Raw genomic sequence first — 17,300 nt, 5'->3', positions numbered from 1 at the left:
GGCAACCTCGCGCGTCGACGGGATCGTAAAGCAGACAGACGAGAGACGCTTTATGAGGATTCGCGAAACGAGAAAATTCCTCTCGTCCTCCTTTCGGTCGAATGGCGCCGGGGGTGGGTTCGGAAAACGGGTTTTGCCACCCCGTAGCACGAAGATAGAAGTGAATTATTTCCCTTCGACTCCCTCCCTCTCTCCCTCTTGCGTGCAAAGGCGCGCGAATCTGATGCTTCGTGATTCCGTAAATTCGCTGAAAATTCCTCGGTGTTTTATTTGATCAGCGAAATAGCCTTTAGCTCCAATTAATTATCCTTCGTGATCTTGATTGTCGTAGTCTCGATATTATGAATCTTAGTCGGTAGCTAAACTGATCGACTCCATTTTAATATATCAGAGTATATACACGATTAGTGGATTCTGATATTAAAATGAAGAAATTTACAAAAAGTGGAGTCGATTAATTTGGCTGCTGACAGGCTCATATATCGTCTTTCTCACAGACTTATTTTTCTTTTTTCTATTCATTTTCATTGTAAGCTCACGAATCGTCTCCTCTCTTTCTATAATAAAACATTGATTCGAAATTATTTTGACGCGCTAAAATCTCGTGAGAAACACGTGTGTGGGTGTGTAAATAATCCGACTTATGCAAATCAATTGCATAAAAATATTTCGAGAAACGCATAAATAAAAAACGCATGCATATATTGTACTTTCTGCTACCGCACGATTTATAAATGTTTTGTCGCTATTATAGACATTAAATACGTATATATATATATCAATTTTTTGCACGCTTTCGCGCCGCCGTAATGTCGATCGAGAGATTCTCTAAGGAGATCCCACATCCTCCTCATGTTTGCAGACGGCGCTCAGCAACCTGGAGGAGATGCAGCACAACTCCATGGTGTACCGTAGCGACAACAGGAGCCGGAGCATGGGGGTGGGACCGATGCGGTCCCGGCCGATGGAGAAGAGACACGACACGTCGCCGTACAGCGGCGTTCCTTACCTGTCGCCGCCGCCACCGGACACCTGGCGCAGAACGAACTCGGACTCGGCTCTGCACCAGAGCGCCAACGAGGCTTGCCAATCGACCTCCGCCATACCGCATCGACGAGGTAGGTAACGACGCACGCGGTAGGAAAATTTCCGTTTTCTTCTTCAGAGTAATAACGCTTCCAATTTCTTGAAATCAAAAAGTAAACGATCAAATTTTTCTGTTAAATATTTGACACATTTATGTGTTCGTTTAATATATTATTGCTGTTGTGTTAATTCAACTTAAATGTTAAATTATTGAAACGACTGAAAACAGATGTAAAAATAACATAGTGTGCATCTATCTATTTTTATACGATATATAGTATGTTCCGTTTTATTAGTGACAAGATTTATCTGGTAAAATTTATAGAAAATAATTTTGATTTTTTATTTTATAAATGGGGATGATAAAATCTAAAATTAACATACTTTTAGTTAGTTTTTAATTACTTGAAGTTTTGCATTTATTTTGTGTTAAAATATTAACACAATATTTGTGTCTCCATTTAACATATCCATGTTATGTTAAATTAATACAAAAATTTCTGTGGACCGTTTGAGACATGTCGTAGGACAATATGATATTGAAAGAATTTTATAAGAGTTTCTTTGATTCATATTTACCACAATAAAAAATATTAATATGTATATACAGTAAAATTAATCGAACATATATTTTATATCTTATTGTAGTAGATATTAATATTTTTATTGCGGTAAATATTAAAAACTCAGAAAAACTCTTACAAAATTCTTCCAATACCATATTGTCTCACGATTATCATAATTTTCAGATTTCTAAGAGAACATTCTCTCTGTGTAGTATTAACATGAGAGAGAATTTATACGAAAATAACGGTACTTTTTATCCGAAACCTATTTAAGAGATCAAGAATTTGTTTCAACATAGTCGAATGAGTTTCAAACTATGAAAATAAGAACGTAGACTTTTGATAGTATTATTTTGTTTGCTCATTGATCTCCACTTTGGAAACATGTTGAAACTAAGCCATAAAATTTTCAAGTTTGTCTTTTATTTTCTCTTATAGAAAATATAGTCTCACCGCATATCTCGGTTCTCCAAGTTTTATTCGCATGGCGTAAAACCTGTTTTGATACAGAGAAAATAGAGACACACGCGCGCTTTCTCTCCCTCTCGTGGCGGATGCTGTGAGAAAAGTTATGGAAAATCCATCGTGTGTGTATATACATTTATATGTTTGTCGATTGCGTATCTGCCGAGATGGCGGGATATCTTGCGCAAGCATGTAACGTTTCATCGAAGCACTCTCTTATCTGCTGAAATTATAATGCCTTGGATCTATATAATATATCTATTTTTTTCTTCGAGTATTTCCTTCGTAAATAAAAACACGCGACTCGTCTCTCTCTCTCTCTCTCTCTCTCTCTCTATATATATATATATATATATATATATATATATATATATTCATACAATTCGATATCCATGTATCACTGCGTTGAGAAACATCCGATTTATCTTATCTAAATTCTGTCAAAAGTATCACACTTCTTCGAAGATGATTCCCCTTTTACAGTCGTTCAGTAGTTTGTTTATAAAGGGAAAGGCGATTAATCAAAGTCGTCCTAAGTAAAACTCGTTGTACAAATATCGTTTTATCAACCGTTAATAAATAATTTATGCAATCTGTATAATTTATATACAGTCTTACTCAAGACTGGTAAAATGGCGCATCGTATATAATAATGATAACGATATTTTGCATGATATTTTATTTTTTCCACGCGAAGGGAAAAAATGACGTTTCCATTCTCTCCAGTGTAAGGATTCGAGGACGATCAAGTATTCGCGTGTGAAAGGAATAATGTGCAGTGTTTTTTCTGAAGCGTTGCTTAGCCGTTCGTGTAAAATAGCGTCGTCTTCGCGAAGCTTCTTTTTAGACACGATTTCACGAATGGCTCGGCTCGGAAATTCCGTCATTACCATATTACCTTGTTATATATCGTTCCGTTCCCTTAAGCGACTACCTACGGAATTTTGCAAAGACCTGTCAGACCTCTTGCAAGTTTGCCTTTGAAGCGCACACACAGCGTAATCCGCTTTTGCGACTTCGGACTATAAATCCGAAATTCTTGCGGCTTAATTTACGTCCTGCATTCGCGAAACTAATTATAGACGCTTCTAATTTATGCCGGACAAGTGTGAAGTTTGTAAAATTGAATTATCATTCCGAATTGACTTTCAAAATATTCATTTCATTGAGAACATCGAGAATTAATATTATTTTATTATATATATGATATAATAGTTGAATTAATTTTAAATAAAATTCCGGTTTTTATCTTTCGCTGCCAACGAGACTCGCACAATTTTTGGAGCAGTGATAGTGCATTACATTTTTGGTAAAAGCTATCAAAATTCCGTAGATATAAATCACAAAAGTCAACAGAGTGATTTTACGCTAGACGAGGCATGTGAAATATAATATTATACGATAGTAACGTTAGTAAGTGTATTACGTTGCGGTTTCGTATAGAAATTGGATAGCTAGTTTGAGAAACACATGCGTACTGCACAACCATAACGGGAAGAATGCTGTACCAAAATGACAATTTTATATTCAGTATTACGTATATAACTTCAAAGTATAAAGGAAGAAAATGTGGAATAAAAAATATGGACTCTCAATTTTTGTTGCGAGCGGCGCATTAATATCTTTTATTCACAAGTTTTTACGCGATTTACGAAGCTTTATAAATTGCGTTCTGTAATTAACAGATCAACACGTTATGACCGGAAGCGGAAGCGACAACAGAGACCCTCATCACGGCTTCATCGAACGACCAAGATCCTCGTGCGAAATGCCTAGAGTGCCTGGGATTAAGTACGTAATACTTTCAAATATTTAAACAAAAATCACGTTTTTTTTTGTCGAACGTGGAAGTGCTCCCGTTTCAATCGAATACACAATCAATTTTACGACATTTTTTGCGCGTCGATATTCGTGGATATCAAATTCGATATAAAATGTGCGTTGTTCGTTTTCTCTTCCATTTTGGTTTCGTGCGTTAATTTAGCAATTCTCGCGAAATTTTCCGTGTTTCAGCATATACCCGAGCTCGCAACCACCGGGACAGCAAATACCGATAGGCAACAACACGGGGTCGTTGCCCGACTTGAGCAACGTACACTTCCCATCACCCCTTCACACTCCTCTGGATCAGGAGGATCATTCGAGTAGTACGCCGTTCAGCAACGTAAGTTTCTTCGATCGATCACATTATCGCTAACATATCTCTATATCGACTATATAAAAATATATAATAACATTTTCTCTTTTCCTTTCCGCTCGATCTTACTTACGCACTTTACGCGAGGCTGCACGTTTCTGAACGAGTCTTCATCAGCTTTTACAGCGTCGTTTCTTTCTTTTTTTTCTTTTTTTATTTTCTTATCTATCTTTGACTCTCTCGGAGAAAGTATCTGCCAAAACGACATCCGTACGTAACGACGATAGCGTAGTAACTAAGGATAGTTTGCGCGAGTGTTAATAATACTATTAATACGCGTCTATTATCGGCTCGCGCTTACACACACACACATATACATATATACACACGGATATATTCCTCCGAGAGATTTTGCACGTGTCAAATAAGAAACACGAAAATATTTTGATTATTGCTCTCGCGAATATACAATCGCCAAATAGATTCTAGAAATAAACAACATTACTCGCGCGTTGGCATTTAACGGATAATTTAACCCGTCTGGTCTATATACGACAACGCCTCGATATTTTATCAGTTAACTTTAGATATATACAGATCAGAAGCTTTTAATCTCTCTCTTGATTTGCAGTTTTTTGTTGAATAAAAGATTGACATTTGTGTATAGGGTATCTCTAATTTACTCAGTTCGAATTCTTGGATAAATTAAGATTTTATCTCGACAAAAATTAGACGAGATATTATATTTATCATATGCAGGATATCCTGTCTTGCTTGAGCACTTTAAATTGTTGCGGATGATACGAAATATTTGCCTCTTCTTTAGAAAGAAAAAAATTAATTTTTCCTAAGGTCATGGTTTTCAGAATTTCAAGATTATCGATATTTTTTCAAATAGGATTTTTACTATCGCAATATAATAGCTGAGGTTAAAATTCTATTTAAAAAATATCTTGAAAAATAATCTGGAAGAAAATTGTTTATCATTTGTCCCTTTCCAACAAATATTGTTTTTCTCTGACATTTTTTAATATCATAAAAAATAAGTGAGATATTTAAGGAATGTATTTAAGGTGCTTAAGTTAAGTGGGGTACTCTGTATATATGTGTTTTATAATATTATCTAATATCTGTATTATTGCGTGGAAAATCTGATAAGTTTTATTGCAAGCTTTTTAAAGATATGCTGATAGCATATATACGTTTTCTATTTACGGAAAAACATTTATTTATTTTTAGAAAGAGCGGCGATATCGTCGATATTAAGCAATTTTCTTTTGTATTGAGCGGAGCGAAATCGTTTAACTAACTTAACGTACTACAATTGATACTGCCGACGAAAGAATAGCCAATTAGAGAAGAGTTAAAAAGCAGATGTCGATATTGTAATTGTTTATTCACATCGCGAATGTTTTTTCCCGCGGTTCTCTCTTTTTCGCGACATTCGCGTTCATCTCGTATATTCGTATATACATATATACGTACACACACACACACACACACACACACACACACACACACACACACACACACACACACATATATATATATACATATATATACACATATATATTACATATACATATATATTTTTTTTAAATCATCACATAAACGAAGCGAGGCGCAACTTTGTACGAACAGACTCGTAGACAAGTAGGACTTAACAAACTTAAAAATATGCGGAAATCTTTTTTTGAAATGGTCGAACCGCTGGTATATTCCAGAGTCCTCAAACGAGCAGTCCCACAAACCTGTCGCCGACCAGCTTGGCACAAGCTGGTAGGCTGTCCTTTTCACAGGATCCGTCAAGCGTCCAAGTAAATATCCTCGCGACCCCGTATTACTGTAGATTGTGCCTATACTGTTACTGTTGCAGCGGCTTTTTAATTACGAGCGACACGAATTCGAGAAATCTTTTTTTTTTTTTTTCAATTTACTTAGCCCCCTAAAAAACTTAAAGTTTGTCATTCTTGTTTAAAGGTTTCGTCTCGCGTATGGAATCGTAGACCTCAATTAACCGCTGCCGTAGAAATGTTGCACAATATACGAGATATCCGAAATAATTCTCGAAAATCTGGGGAGCTATTATCCTTCTCTTCGGAATTGTTTCCGATCGGAATAATCCTGGTCTTTTTATTACTTAATTTATTACAAATACGCGAATAAAATCCGAAATGCGAAAACTCAATTCCGATCGAAATGAGATTATTGTGAAAATGAAAATTATCACTTAAATCAAAGCATGATTGGCTCAGATTGGCTCGATTCTCGACTAAGAGTCACAATAATGAAGAGAATAATAAAGAAACGAGTGGAATCGCGATTAAATTTGCGACGGAATTCATCAATCGGAAACTCACGCTTTCGATCGGAATCGTAAATAGTTAAATAATAGCTCCCCTGAAGACTATTAGCATCTGTTTCTGAAAACTTCCCGTGGATATGTTGCTCACCAGACTTAATTAAGTTTACGAAATGACGCTCGATTGCTCGGATATTTCGTATTGGCAGATTACGGAATCGAGGTGAATGTATTTTTCGTAGTTCTAAATATATCTAAAGCTATAGTATAAATTTTTTTATGCAATTATATATAGCGTGTACTCTTCAAATGTAAAATAAACAAAGTACACGATACATATTTGAGAAACGTATACGATTCTTAAAGAAATAATCGCGATAAGAGAATATTACCTCGGTTCCGTGAAATTATATTGTTCGTTGGAAAATGTGAACTTAGAAGATGCAATGGTTGCATGAGAACAACACTCTTTATGCTTTATTGTGCTTTTTTAAATGTTAGACGATTCAATTAGAATAGCGTCAGAATTTCTTGAGGTGTTGCAACTGCTTTCAGAAAACAATATATATATATATAAGTGTAATCGATAAGAGAAATGAACGGTATAGATTGCGCGCAAGTAAAAGAGAAAATTTTAAAAATATCACGTTGTCGCGAGAAACATCAAACATCACATTTAGTACGTAGATGCAAACGATACACCTTCAGTAGTAATCTTCGCATGTAATTGGATTGCTTTCAGTATCGCTATTTCGAGGTCGCCGTTGCTTTTTAAACATAGAAAAATTCTCAAGTTTCTTTCACGAAAATGTAATCCGCGCAATGCCTTTTCAATGTTCAAACACGCAGTTTTTTGTAGTTGAATATATATTTTCTTTTTTTTTGTTTTGTTTTAATGAATTACCTGATGGTTAACGTGTAATGCGATGAGAATATAATGTTGCGCGCGGTTATAGCATTAAGTTGTGAACTTGTGCGGCAAAACGAAACTTGTATAGCACGCTGCGGAGAGCATTTGTTATCTAAATGCGTCCTGATATTATTAATACGAAATTTAATATTTCGTTCGATAATTTCGATCGTAATCGCGGAAAATTATGTAAATTGTAAAGTAAATTCGCGACAAATTTTTAATGAAAAAAGAAAGAAAAAAGATCTATCGGGCAATTTTAACGCAATTTTATCTTGCCGCTTGTTTCCCGTTCGTTAATATCAGGACGTGACAATTTCGGTGACAGAATCACGAAAAAGTTCAAACGAAATTTTGCGCATATTCTTTTTTTCTCTCTCTATCGACGCGTCGTCTCTCTTAATTTTCTATTTATTTTTTATTTTGCCTTTGTTGTAGTGGTTGTTTGTGTTTGTTATTTTGCAGAACCATTTATCAGTGCCTGTTAACTCTAGGTTTCTTCACACGTGTAAGGTTAGTAGTCACACCAGTTTTTACCAGCTATCACGAACGTATGTAATATCATGGTATTACGCTTGTGTTGCTGCCTCTTAGTCGCACGATGGCCGTCAAAAAGCTGTCGGCGTTTTTTCTTTTTTTTTTACTGTTTTTGCTTGTTATAGCACTGAGCTTGCAGATAAACAATCGAAACACGATCGATAGCTCGGCGCGTATATAGCAATAGCGTATAATCGGTTCGCCAACGCAACGGGCTCGAAAATAATCGCGAAGCAGAGAATAATGCGGGAATAATTGCGATTTAGCAGAAGGAAGGGATAAGTATTGCACGAAGATAATTCTTGCATTCACGTGAATCATTCATCTTTTTGCGTCGTAACATAACAATTGACGCTCTCTGATGTACGATACCGCGTCTTTTGACGATCGAGAACGTGGATACTTATTAAGAAAGTGACCCTCTCAAAGACATGAATTTGGCCAAATTAGAATTTCTATTTCAACCAACACTTTCCCTAAATGTATATCTTTCTTACTTCGGAGTCTTTATTGCTTCGAAACGTGATCGTTTCCTGATCGCCAGAAGCGCGAGCAGAGTTCGTAAAACTCTAACTCATCCTCTCGAAATTCATCGTCGTGTGCCCGAATCATTTGCTAGCAATTTAATAGAGCAACTCAGTTGTTGCGGCGAACCGCTTCCGCAAGTCCGATGCTGTAATCAACGACGTAGAGATCGATTATCGCGAGCCTGCTGCGACTATGTAGCGTCCATCGAGTTGAGTCTAATTACGAGAAAGCGCGAGAAAAAAGAGAGAGAGAGTGAGAGTGAGAGCGAGAGAGAGAAGAGAGAGAGAGAGAGAGAGCAAAACGAAAGAGGCGACAGAGCGACGATCGATCGTTAATAGCGATGGGTATGAAGCAGGGTGTGGCACTGGAAAACAGCACAAGTACTTCGCAACAGGATCTTCAGAGCTATCCGCAGCAACCGGCGCCGACGGTGACGTCTCACAACCCGACTGCCGGCCACTACATTTATCAACAATCGCACAGTCCTGTGCCGCCGCAAAGTCCAGTTAGTATCGCTCTTTTCGGAAATTTCTATCTTCCCCGTATAAGTACGTGTCCGCAAATAATACTCGACATTGCATTACGAAGTACTTAGACAAGTGTCTGTATATCGCAGTCTACACACATGTTCTTTTTACTTATGTATTTAAATATCTGACAAGCGACTAGATATTGGCCGCAAAATTTGAGTTTCTTTGTAAAATTATCTTGATTCGAGAAATGTAAAAGAAATGTTACGTTTACTATTAGTTTTGATATTATTGTACAACCAAATTTACACAAGTAATCGCTGCTAATAATAATTTATCATTTCTCGTTGATGCCTGATATTTAGAAAACGTCACAGCAGCAGCATCAACAACATCAACAACATCAACAGCATCAACAAACACAGCAACAGCTCAATTCGTTGGGATCGTACAGATCCACGCAATCGGTGAACAGGCCCTCGCCGCAATCGTCACCTAGTCTAACAGTTCAAGTGAGAGAAATCATCTCGTATATAAAATTATCGGTAGATTGCATCAATTTTTAATAATAATAAATGCGAAAGACTGTACGATTTAATTTAATTAATCTCACGAGATAAGCTTTATTTTAGCGCGTAATAATGATTCTTCGCGCACAAGTCTAAAAGCAGCGTGCATTTCCTGTTTCAGGGAAGTCCTTTGAGCTACAGCAATAATCCATCGGCGCCGCCTAGTCCTACAGGACATCCGGGTCCGCCCAGCTTGACGTCCGACGCTATCGATCAGAATTTTTTTATCAATCAGGCACAAGCGGCGGCCCTTCAACAGGATTTCGAACAATTCACAATGGTACGTGAGCGATTTATTTATTTATAAGCATGTGACTTTAAAGAGGGACTGATGTGTATTTGAGTTCGCGAAAGGTGTCACGTGGACAAACATCTCCGAAAATAACTTTTAAATTTTACATAGAGCATGTTCTGACAGTTGTAATCTTTTAAAGCTTAATCAAATTTAAATTGACTTACTTGACAATCTTATTCAGGAAAGAAGACAAATTTACATCTCTTTTTCAAGTTATCGGAAATAATCGATCGATATATATCAGCCACTGGTCTAGTTGTATACATTCGACATTTTTATCTTTGTCATCGAAGTTCTTTGTCGTAAGGATAAGGAAGGTTATAGATGAATTGGAACAAGTAAATTAATCGAAAAGTAGGTGATTTCTTGTTCAAAAATAATTCAAAAATGTAGAATAAAATATAAAATATTTTCATACATAAGAAAATTAATTTTGAAATTTATAAAATTAATATAACACGCTTTTTTTAAACTTTAATTTAATTTCTAATAATTTTACGTCGATTATAAATATCAAAGTACACATTTCCAAATTTTTTCAATAAAATGATTTAAAATAATTCAAGCACCGCAGAAGTTATATGTATAAAGTGCTAAATATATCAATTTTATTTTTCCAATGGAGAGAATATTATATTTTTTCAAATACATATTTTATCGATATAAATTCGATAAAATACGCAAAGTCGTTCGAGAAATGAAAAAGCGTAAAGTGATTAATTTTTCAATTTTTAGTTTCTTCAAAAAGGAAACGTATATAGAGAAAAATTTATTCTACATTTTCGATTTATTTTTGTAAAAGAAATCACTCCCTTTTCAGTTGCATTACGTTTTCCGATTCACCTCGTATAATTCCTGTCTTCTCTGGGACAGGCTGTCTTCACAAATGAGATTTCGTTCAGAGATTTTCGACGCGCCATCGTTAGACTTTGTCTCAATCCGCCTATCTTACACTATATTCGCGATTGGAACATAAGACGCACGTATTGCACTTTTTACACGGTACTCCAGCGCGCATAATTGCATTCGGGCTTCCGCAAAGAAAATGAGCGAGAGAGAGAGAGAGAGAGAAAGAGCGAGCGAGAGTGAGATAGAGCGTTTTGCATGCTATAACACTTATAATAGGTATACACGAGCGCACGAGCGTAACTTTAGAAATACTCGCGCATTTCATTTCAATATTGCTGATAAAAGCAATCGATACTTTTAAATCGAAACAGACCGTCGTAATGAATTTTTTTTTATTCCAATTGCTCGCGTAACAAGATACGGAGACGCTAAAAATATATATAATTCTCTTTGACTTTCCCCCTCTCCTGATTCAATATTGATTATATAAAAATTACGTGTGCAATCCATCAATTATGACTAATTAAAAGATACACAATCTTAAATGGCGCTCAATGTTTTTTATGCATGTCAAAGGGAATGGTAAGTATCTGACGATCAGGTGTTTATACTTAACGTATAGCGAGGGTAAAAGAAGGAAAAAGAAATGCAAATACAATATACCGAAATTTGGATGGAATTATAAAAAAAATGATTGTGTTCCAAATTGGCTTTGCAATCTTAAAAATTTGACATTCTTTTTTATACAAAGTTCTCATTTACACATTTCAATTAATGTCAGCAATGTAATATTTTTCGTACGGAATTTCGAGTCGCCGCTTTACAAGCCGATCGGTTTCGTGAATTTTAACATTATTCCTCTTCAGGCGAGATTTGGCCTTCAAAGCTATAATTAATGCTACGCGATGAATTATTCCAAGCGAATGATTCGTATGAATTATTCTGACTCAGGAGACACTTGGTATTCTAATCAGTTACATCGTCAAATCTTCCATTCTTCAAAGCGTCAAATTATGATTCTCGATATTTTTTTAATCAACGAAAGGTAGAGAAAAAGAGATGCATTTGATAGAAAATTAATTGTAAATCATAATTAATTAGGATCGCGATCGCATCTAAGAACAGGTCTTTATCGAAACTAGCGTTATAAAAAAAAAGACGAAGAAGACGGATAATTACATTTGATTATGTATATATTGCCTCTATAGACTTATGTCTTAAGTCTTGCTGTTTATCTGTTGCCTGCATTCATAATTCAGGAGTGGCCGAAATTCGCGCAACAGCTGATGGAACTCGGTTGGACCACGCAGATAGAGGTGAAATATCGCCATTAGTTGAAACATATTTATTTGTGCAAGTTCGGTATTAAGAATAATTTTCCCCCACATATTATCGCATGCTCCTTTCTACAAAAAGCAAAATTCTCCGAGTCATAAAATAAATTATTACTTATTACTTATATGCATTTGTATGTGTAAAAGATCGAGTATAGAAAAGTCATCGTCTCTCTTAATATTTATTTATTAAATCTTACGCGAGAACGAAAGAGAGAGAGAGTGAGAGTGAGAGAGAGATGTATGATTAATGACACTGTTTTATACACGCTATTTAATCAGTATAAAAAATGCTAATTTTCAAGTACCGTGTTTCTTTCACGGCGCTTTCAAACAGCGGTGTTGAATATGCACGCGTCAAATGTATTCTCGTGCGTGAAACTCGCATTTGCACGCACTGCAACGGCGAAGAAATATCAGATCCAGCCTGAAATATATATATATATATATATATATTCGCGAATTAAGCGAAAATATTACTCTCGAATGAAATATATCATACTCGGTGTGCGTGTATGTACGCTGATGTTTAAAACATTTCGCCGCGTCGAAAGAACAAAATGAACGGGACGGGAAAAAAGAATGCGTCATGGTCGTGCGGATTCCCGGTATAAAATGTTCATTAAGAGAACGTAGACTAATAAATAATCGGGCGATGCGGAAATTCGGAAACTGTACGGCAAAAGTGCGTATCGTAATGCGCCTTCAGAAGAATCATTTAACGCGCGATCAGTTTATCCTCTTTTCGCTCCCTCACGCAGTTACACGTACATAAGTGGCCGTTTGATATTAACGCCCAGCTCATCGGCTTAATAGAGAAAAGGACGTGGTTTTACGACTTTTTATTGTATATATAAAAAAAAAGGGCAGCTCAAAGCCCCAAATCCGCAGCCTTATATTCGCGCAAACTACCGATCGTTATATCCAATATCGTTTAGTATAATTGCAGAGAGCGGAGTTTTATAACTCACTTTTCCTCTCTTCGGTATAGAAGAATCGTGAATTTCGGGATAAATATTGGTGGAATAAATTCGGTAACAAAAAATCGAGGAGGCGAGAATAGCGAAATAACGGGGGAGATATATAACGTGTGTAATAGGACGAGGCAAATAAGCTCCTTACGAATGCCGTACTATGGAAGCGAAAAGGGGATTTCATTTGACAAAGGCTATTAAGCGAAACGAAGTATCCGGAAATCGAACCGTAACTAATGCCGTAATAGATTCGAAAGTCGAGGAGAAGAAGATAACGGGCGATCTGTGCCGGAGATTCGAAGACGAACGCGAGTACCCGAGTGTTTACACCGGCTGCTTCGATGCTGCAATGTACTTGCGCATTTCTTCTTTTCATGCTCCTCTTCCGCTATTTTCCCTCCCGCGATATCGTTCTATAAAAAGCATTTATGTATAAGGGACGGGGGTCGCGTTGCGCGTCAGATGAATCAACGTCGCGTTAAAGACCGAATCGGATTAGACTGTAACAGTTTTGTCATATTTCCGCGAGGTTCTTTCACTTTACGAGACTCATCCATGATCTTTTTCTTTTTTTCTTCTCTACTTCAGATGGACACGCCGGTGCAGGCGAACACGATCGGGACGTATATCGGATCACCGAATCATACTACAAATTACACACAGGTGAGAACAAAATCATCCAGAAATGGGATTTCTGTAAACCACTGTTATAATAGGTCTGTTCTGTTTAACTCTAAACTGGCTGCATTAATTCAAAGTTTATTCCTAACGGCACAACATATCCGAAAGACGTTCAGAGGATGTTCAGATGTCATCTGAATGAATATGTGTACCTATTATTAAATCGCTTCCCTTCCAATGTGGAGTAAAATAGATAGCGATCTACTGGTTGCACTAATTCAGAATTTATCTTTTTTACTTGTATAGTCAGTTGAGTTGAGAAGAACAGACCTAATGTTCAAAGAGAAAAAAATGAAAAAAATGATTTGTTTTACGCATACATCTTTTATTCACGCACTAAATTCCTCACTGTTATCTGCTTCTCAGAACGACATGATTAATGTCGGTGGCGAATTAGGCAGCGGGGACGCGGGCTACTTCAGCACGAGTCCTCAAATGGGGTATCAACCTGCAACGACCACCGCTACTCAGCAGCTCACGCCGCAAACTCCAAACACACCTACGATCATTCTCACAGGTATTTATTCTCCGCGGAGAACGTGCCATGAATTTTTTAATTATTACGCGTTTGCGTGGCAACACGTGAAATATCTCCCTCGTTTCATCCATTATCCCGGGAATAAAAGTTGCATATTTTTTTTTCCAATATTTCAAAACTAATTTTTATCCATAAAGAATGTTCAAAATACATCTCAAAAATTCACGCGTTGTATCTGCAGCTTATGCTTTAACCAAAATAAAAAATGCAGAAAACAATTTATTTCGAGTTCATAAATAATTGTAGTGTGTAGGCGTGTGTAATTCGACGATAAAATGGTGAAATCTCTCTCTTTCTCTCTCTTTCCTACCCTTTCTACTTCTCGATAATATCGTGTTGCAGATTTCTCTGGTGCGGACGATCTCACGAATCCGGAATTCGTGAAGGACCTCGGTACGGCAATGATGGGCGATTTTGACCCGGAAATGTTCCCATCGGACGACGCCCTTAGACAGGGTCTCGATCCAATCGACGTGGACGGTCTACAAATGCTCGCCGACCCTACGATGGTCATATCGGATTCCAGCGCCGAAGCCCACTTTAGGTTAGATCGACTTTAAAGGAAGAGATTTTACACATTTACCAACACACATTACACAAACACATAAACACTCCCGTATCGACTATTGTGTAGGATAAAATAAATTCTGTCCTGGTGTCGCGATTAATTCTTAAGACACTTTGACATATACTGGGATACTTCTTGGGCACTGACAGATTTGCAGGGAATTCAATAGCGCATCAATATATGTGTATAAATAATAACATTTTTTTAGTAAATTTTATTTATATGTTGTATTATAGATGAATTTATATATATATATATATATACATAGATTATATGCGAATATTTTTATCTTGTTTTAATGGCGCGCACTCTTTTTTATCACGCGACTCGTGCATAATAAATGATTGGAGATCTGTAATGTTTTTTTTATTTTTTAATTAATAGTTAATATATATTCGCGCGCGGAAAAAATCTTTCGAGACATTTTCTGGAAACAAGTCAGTGGTCAATGAAAGTTGTCTCCCGCTCGTGATAAACCGTTACTTGACGATTAAGTAATATAAAAAAAATCTTTATTAACCCTTTTTTTATTTTACACTACTTTGTACATTGTATCATGTATGATCTCTAAGAAGCACAAAAGAAAATGTTTACTGATTTATACATGCTTTTATCATAATGCAATTATATAGTAAAGTAATCTACCGTTTAGGCCAATTTAAAGTTTAGAGAAGATTACGATCGATTACGCTTCTTGACGGAGGAGCTTATTAAAAAAAATCGTATAAAGACATAGAAGTGAGAGAGGAGGGAGATGCCTATCGGCGGTACACGCCAGCAGTAATCTAGATTTTTTGTTTCCTTTTCCTCATTATATCCTTGCGAGCAGCAGTTTACGATCATGAACGTTTTACGTTAATAATATATATAGTCTATCCGTAGGGAATTCATTACGTTTTTCTCTTTCTCGCTTAATATCATACTCGCGATACAGTAGCGAGTTATTTTAAACTTTTAAACAATACAGGATTGTATTATTGATCAAATGTTTAGGCTCGATTGTTTTCGCCATCGAAAATTACAAATATCGAATCTGTGATACTGAAGTTGGCTAACAATAAGTCTAAGAAATTCAAGGGCAATCTTAACGAGAAGACTGCGTAAGAGTTTCAGAAACTGGTTTCTCCCATACGTTTCTCTAGGCGTGCAATCCTGTTACTATTGATAATAACAATTTCTGTATTTGTCATTTTCCGGAGAATGCTTATATAATTATCATTTGAATTATTAATACATTTTGCTGCGAGTAAACGCGCAGTAATAATATAACGAGCAGATAGAAAAAATGTTATAATGCGTGTACCCTCGGCGATTTTGTCAATTGTTTTTTGAAAGTAATATACTATACTTTATACGCGCGTTTGATATAATTAATCGAGCGCGAGAATTAAGGATATAATCGACGATGAAATCAAGATGACGATCCTTGTGTCTATACATGTCGTGAGTAGCGTACCATACCTTTCTCGATAAACATTCAGAGTTCTTCGTTCTAGATAAAGACACAATGTGTGTGTAGGGCGATTAGCAATGCGAGAATCAGGCTGCGAGAATCTGCAAAAGTAGCGTTTAGCCTGTGAGGCCAACCGAGTGCATACATATATACACACATCTTCTCTTTCATCCTACATTAAAAATAGATTGAAATTTGAACGGACATAAAATGAGAAATAGGCGAATTTGCTATCGCTAAATAACACAGGGACACATACACGTACATATTCATATCTTATAAATATAGATCATCCTCCGTCTGCAATGGGTGATCAATGTGCTCGGAATTTTTTCGGCGCTAAAAAAGTTCTGGTAAGTAACGAAGTGTAACAGAGGAGAGATGAATCTCTCCTTAAATTTACTATCTCGCTATCGGTCACTTTGTGTCTACGGGAACTTTTTTACGCAGAACGGAAAAGCGGTACCTCTCTCGACGGAGAAGAAACTTAACGATAATCTTTACATATTTAAAATGTGATTAATGTGACCACAAGAGAATTTTTGAATCATCGATATGTCCAAAAGTTTTATCATAGTAGATGAAGTTCTCTCTCTTTCTCTCTCTCTCTCTCTCCCCCCTGTTTGCTCTCTCTCTCTCTCTTTCTCTTTCTCTCTATCTTTCTTCCCCTCTCTCTCTCTCTCTCACTCGCAAAGTTTCGTCCGCGTATACGCAAATGCAAGAGGTGCCAAAAGAGCGTAGATATTCGTCGTAGATTGTAAGATCGTACTCTATTGACTCATAATCGTGCAATATAAACATATGTATATGATCATCGGTCGTTTAACATAAGGTTTAAACCAAGTTAAATGTTAACCAAGATCGTTCACGTCAATTTGTCATTGTAAAAGAAAAAAAGTAAAAGCTCGCAAGGGAAATATAAAGAGCGCAGAATCTTAATTTGCGAAATCTTCAGAGAGAAGACAGGTTTATTATTATCTCGTATCTAACATGTATCTCGCGCGAAAAACAATACATTTGCTGTCTTTCGAATATTCA

General features: G+C 36.4%; 1 protein-coding gene and 1 long non-coding RNA gene across 7 annotated transcripts in view; one reads left to right on the top strand and one right to left on the bottom strand.

The window, feature by feature from the left end:
- Crtc (CREB-regulated transcription coactivator) overlaps positions 1-16,163 on the top strand; it is a 38,585-nt gene extending 22,422 nt beyond the window's left edge. For 2 of the 6 annotated variants that reach the window (XM_029310054.2, XM_029310059.2), the window contains 11 exons: positions 863-1,118; positions 3,803-3,908; positions 4,131-4,281; positions 5,979-6,071; positions 8,884-9,036; positions 9,367-9,513; positions 9,692-9,850; positions 11,974-12,030; positions 13,611-13,685; positions 14,070-14,220; positions 14,584-16,163. In XM_029310054.2, the coding sequence (XP_029165887.1) occupies positions 863-1,118; positions 3,803-3,908; positions 4,131-4,281; positions 5,979-6,071; positions 8,884-9,036; positions 9,367-9,513; positions 9,692-9,850; positions 11,974-12,030; positions 13,611-13,685; positions 14,070-14,220; positions 14,584-14,801 (1,566 nt within the window). In that variant the 3' untranslated portion in view covers positions 14,802-16,163. Of the gene's footprint in view, positions 1-862; positions 1,119-3,802; positions 3,909-4,130; positions 4,282-5,978; positions 6,072-7,931; positions 7,980-8,883; positions 9,037-9,366; positions 9,514-9,691; positions 9,851-11,973; positions 12,031-13,610; positions 13,686-14,069; positions 14,221-14,583 lie in introns of all 6 variants that reach the window. The other 4 variants (XM_029310056.2, XM_029310055.2, XM_029310058.2 and 1 more) reach the window with 4 other exon arrangements.
- LOC114936757 (uncharacterized) lies at positions 687-4,531 on the bottom strand. The gene is made up of 2 exons (XR_003820770.1): positions 4,388-4,531; positions 687-1,185 (listed from the first exon to the last, which is right to left on the bottom strand). It is a non-coding gene; the product is annotated as an uncharacterized LOC114936757 (long non-coding RNA).
- Positions 16,164-17,300: the final 1,137 nt, after the last annotated feature.

This window comes from Nylanderia fulva, unplaced genomic scaffold (assembly GCF_048542155.1).
Source record: "Nylanderia fulva isolate GAGA-0341 unplaced genomic scaffold, ASM4854215v1 Scaffold21, whole genome shotgun sequence".
In the NCBI taxonomy this organism is placed as follows: Eukaryota; Metazoa; Arthropoda; class Insecta; order Hymenoptera; family Formicidae; genus Nylanderia; species Nylanderia fulva.
The sequence above is the reverse complement of the archived record's forward strand: the minus strand, read 5'-3'. Positions and strand labels throughout refer to the sequence as shown.